This window comes from Myotis brandtii, unplaced genomic scaffold (genome assembly GCF_000412655.1).
Source record: "Myotis brandtii unplaced genomic scaffold, ASM41265v1 scaffold888, whole genome shotgun sequence".
Taxonomy (NCBI): domain Eukaryota; kingdom Metazoa; phylum Chordata; class Mammalia; order Chiroptera; family Vespertilionidae; genus Myotis; species Myotis brandtii.
The window spans coordinates 853,665-857,456 of record NW_005371636.1 but is presented as its reverse complement, the minus strand read 5'-3'; the positions used below and the strand labels follow the sequence as shown (position 1 = coordinate 857,456).

At 49.0% G+C, this 3,792-nt stretch overlaps 1 protein-coding gene across 1 annotated transcript in view; it reads left to right on the top strand.

The window, feature by feature from the left end:
- The window catches only part of ZNF281 (zinc finger protein 281), a 6,646-nt gene extending 3,276 nt beyond the window's left edge, over positions 1-3,370 (top strand). Inside the window, exon 3 of the mRNA XM_005885007.2 lies at positions 3-3,370. Coding sequence (XP_005885069.1) covers positions 3-1,282 — 1,280 coding nt within the window. The 3' untranslated portion in view covers positions 1,283-3,370. The remainder of the gene's footprint in view (positions 1-2) is intronic.
- The last annotated feature ends 422 nt before the right edge of the window (positions 3,371-3,792 follow it).

Below are 3,792 nucleotides of genomic sequence, written 5' to 3'. Positions count from 1 at the left end.
GGGCCTGCAGACCTACTCGGTGGAGATGCCCGCCATGTCGCCCGGCGGGGGCATGATGGGCGGCGGCGGCCTCGACGAGCTCCAGAAAAGGGTGCCAAAGCTCATCTTCAAGAAAGGAAGCAGGAAGAACACAGACAAAAGCTACCTGAACTGCGGCAAGCAGGGCCCGATGAACAGCAATTACGACGATGCCATGCAGTTCTCCAAGAAAAGGAGATACCTGCCCACCGCCACCAGCAACAGTGCCTTCTCGATCAACGTGGGCCACATGGTCTCCCAGCCGTCCGTCATCCAGGCCGCCGGGGTCAGCGTCCTGGAGAGCGAGGCCCCGCTGTCGCTGATCGACTCCTCCGCGCTGAACGCGGACATCAAGTCCTGCCACGACAAGTCCGGCATTCCTGACGAGGTCCTGCAGAGCATCTTGGATCAGTACTCCAGCAAGTCGGAGAGCCAGAAGGAGGACCCTTTCAGCATCGCCGAGCCGCGCGTGGATTTACACGCCTCAGGAGAGCACTCGGAGCTGGTGCCCGAGGGGAGCCTGAGCCCCGGCACCCAGACCCCCTCCAGCGACAAGGCCATGGTGTTGCAGGAATACTCCAAATACCTCCAGCAGGCGTTCGAGAAATCCACCAACGCAGGTTTCGCGCTCGGACACGGTTTCCAGTTCGTCAGTCTGTCCTCACCTCTCCACAACCACACGTTGTTCCCGGAAAAACAGATTTACACTACGTCTCCCTTGGAGTGTGGTTTCGGCCAGTCTGTTACCTCAGTGTTGCCATCTTCGTTGCCAAAGCCTCCTTTTGGGATGTTGTTCGGATCGCAGCCGGGTCTGTACCTGTCTGCTCTGGATGCCACCCACCAGCAGTTGACCCCTTCCCAGGAGCTGGACGATCTGATCGACTCTCAGAAGAATCTAGAGACTTCCTCGGCCTTCCAGTCCTCATCTCAGAAACTGCCGAGCCAGAAGGAGCAGCAGAAAAACTTGGAGTCCTCCACCAGCTTTCAGATGCCATCTCAGGAGTTAGCGAGCCAGATGGACCCTCCGAAGGACATCGAGCCTCGAGCAACGTACCAGATCGAGAACTTTGCACAGGCGTTCGGTTCTCAGTTCAAGTCGGGCAGCAGGGTGCCAATGACCTTTGTCAGTAACTCTAACGGCGAAGTGGACCACAGAGTCAGGACTTCGGTGTCAGATTTCTCAGGGTACACAAACATGATGTCCGATGTGAGTGAGCCATGTAGTACACGAGTAAAGACGCCCACCAGCCAGAGCTACAGGTAAGCCCCCAGGTGACAGGCTGGCGGTCGAAGGATGCGGTTTCTGTTTCGTTCTGAGAACACTGCCATTGGAATGTTTGTACACGATCCTCTTAAGAATAATGTAATGCCCTTTCAATGCAACTTTTCATATTTAGTTTATTTTGTTAGTGTGATTTTAGCTCTGTTTCTATTATGATTTTTAATCGAAATCAATAGATTAAAAATAGTTTGACATTCAAAGTGACAATGTTTAGCAATCAAATTTACATGTATAGATCGTCAGGGAATAGCCCAAAAGTTTTAAATGCAAAAAAAAAAAAAAAGAAAAAAGAATGGAAAAAAAAGAAAAAAAACTATGTAAAAATACAAAACAAAAAAACTTTGTTGCTAGGATTAAGGTTATTCTAATTGCTTTACTCTCAGGAAAGTGTAATAACGCATGGGAATTCTGTACGCTATCACTGTAATGGGATATCCAGTTTACAGATGATATGGTATACGTTTCACCATTTCAGTAAGGGATCGAAAACATTTCAAATTGCTCTGTCTGGGCTGATAGGATTTACATTTCATCGTTTGAGTAAGGGATCGAAACATTTCAAATTGCTGTCTCCATCTGGGCTGATGCGAAGTTCGAGATGTGGGCGACCCGTGTTCTGTGGCGGCTTCTTACTGTGCCCTGAGCTTCCCGACCACGTCCATCCCAGCCGGGCAGGACGGATTCTGGGACCTTTGATCAAAGCCTGGGATGATAGCTTTAATTAAAGAAGAAATAATCTTTAAAAAGCACCCTCTCCTTGCCCCACGTGTGACCAGGCTGCGGTTCCATGAGGAGTCAGTCAGCTGACGTCTGGCCAGTGTTGAAGCCCGAGTCGGGTGCCAGTGTTAGGACCCACGTTGGAATTACATAGTTTGAAACGGGGGGTGTGTGTTGTTGTTCTGCGCAGCCGAGAGGCACTGTCCTCTTGTCTGGTACACGTCACCCACACTTCTGGGTGCTTGTGTTTTTGTTTTTTTTCTCCTTCTGAACCTACGCTCTTTCTAAGAGTTCTGGGCCTTGTCTTGACAGTTTCAATTTTAGAATGAGTTACATTCCAATAAGCATCTTACATGCCTATGGCATCCAAATACTAAACAATAAGATGAACACCTGCCACTCCCCACCTTGAACAACAACAACAACAGAACCCCGTCTAGATTTTCACGTGTCAGAACGCCCCACGCACTCGGAGCTGGAGAGGTGACGAAGGTGTGTAATTCCAGCTGGTGCCATAGCTCACGGGAGGGGGGGTAGGGGTGGGCCTGCCTTTCGTAGTGACCTCAGAGCCTCTTGGTGGAGCCGCAGCCTGGTCGCACGGTGCACGGGGCGCCCGTCAGTATTGTGCCGGGGCCGTTCGCAGTCACCCGAGCCAGCTCCCAGCCCCGATTGCCGTTCGCAGCTGCTGGCGACGGTGGCTGTGCTCCGAACCACTTTTTAGCCATTGTATTTTCCTCCTGATGATATTTTTTAATGGACTTGGGTGTTTGCGCTGATGAGTTTTTATGTACTTTTGGGGATGTCTCAGTCTTACGTCCTCCGCTGACGTCAGGAAAGTACCACTGTTTGTTTGCAGTCTGATTGTGTAACCAGCCTCACGGCGTCCGTGTGTGATACAGTCATTAATTCTGTGCGAGTGTAAAACACTTCTGTTATGAAAGCAGTGTTTGGGAAATAAGAAATTATTAAAATGGTTACAAAATACTAGTTAATTTCCTCCCCACACTTTTCCTCCCTGAGGTGTTGCTTTTGCCAGCTGAAGGCTCACCTGCCTGTCACCGCAGGATTCTTAGACAATGTGTTTAACCCTCTTACATACACTTGGTTCTAAAGTCTGTATTTCTTACCTGGGGAACGCGGTTGAGTTCTGCGGGGTGCAGAGTGCGAGCTGTGAGGAGGACGGAGAGGACCTTCCCACTGTATCTGAAGATGTATGGTCCCCCGTGTTTTGTTTTATACAGGTTTTGGATTTCTCTAACTTTTATTGTGTGTACTGAAACTGCATATGTATTATTCTGATTGTTTGCTCTAGTTTACTACCAATAAAAGAACCGTTAATCACAAAATTGCAAATGCGGTACCCTGTGCTTCCTGCACCGTCACCTCGTCCGGATTCTTCTATGGGCTGCGTTTCCTAAAACATTCATGTCTGAGGTGGAACCTGCGGGCCAGGGGCTGGTGCTTTTCTTTCAACCCAAGTATTTCATGTTTCTAGGCTCATTTGAAAATTGGTTGGCTGTTTGCCTTGTGTTTGAGGTTCACTGTATGAAAGCGGAGAAATTTAATATGTGAGTTGGGACATGGTTTCTTGAAATGGGGTTAGCCATCCTAAAGACGATTCCAGAGAGGTTATGCGTCTTCGTTTTAAGTCAGATTCCAGTATCTTGGTTCCAGGCACAACAAGAGCGTGACACAAATAAAAATGGTCCTGAGCATCTTCAGCAGGAAAAAAAGTATTGTTAAGTGACAGTTTAGCAGTGTTTGGAAAGGTGGAA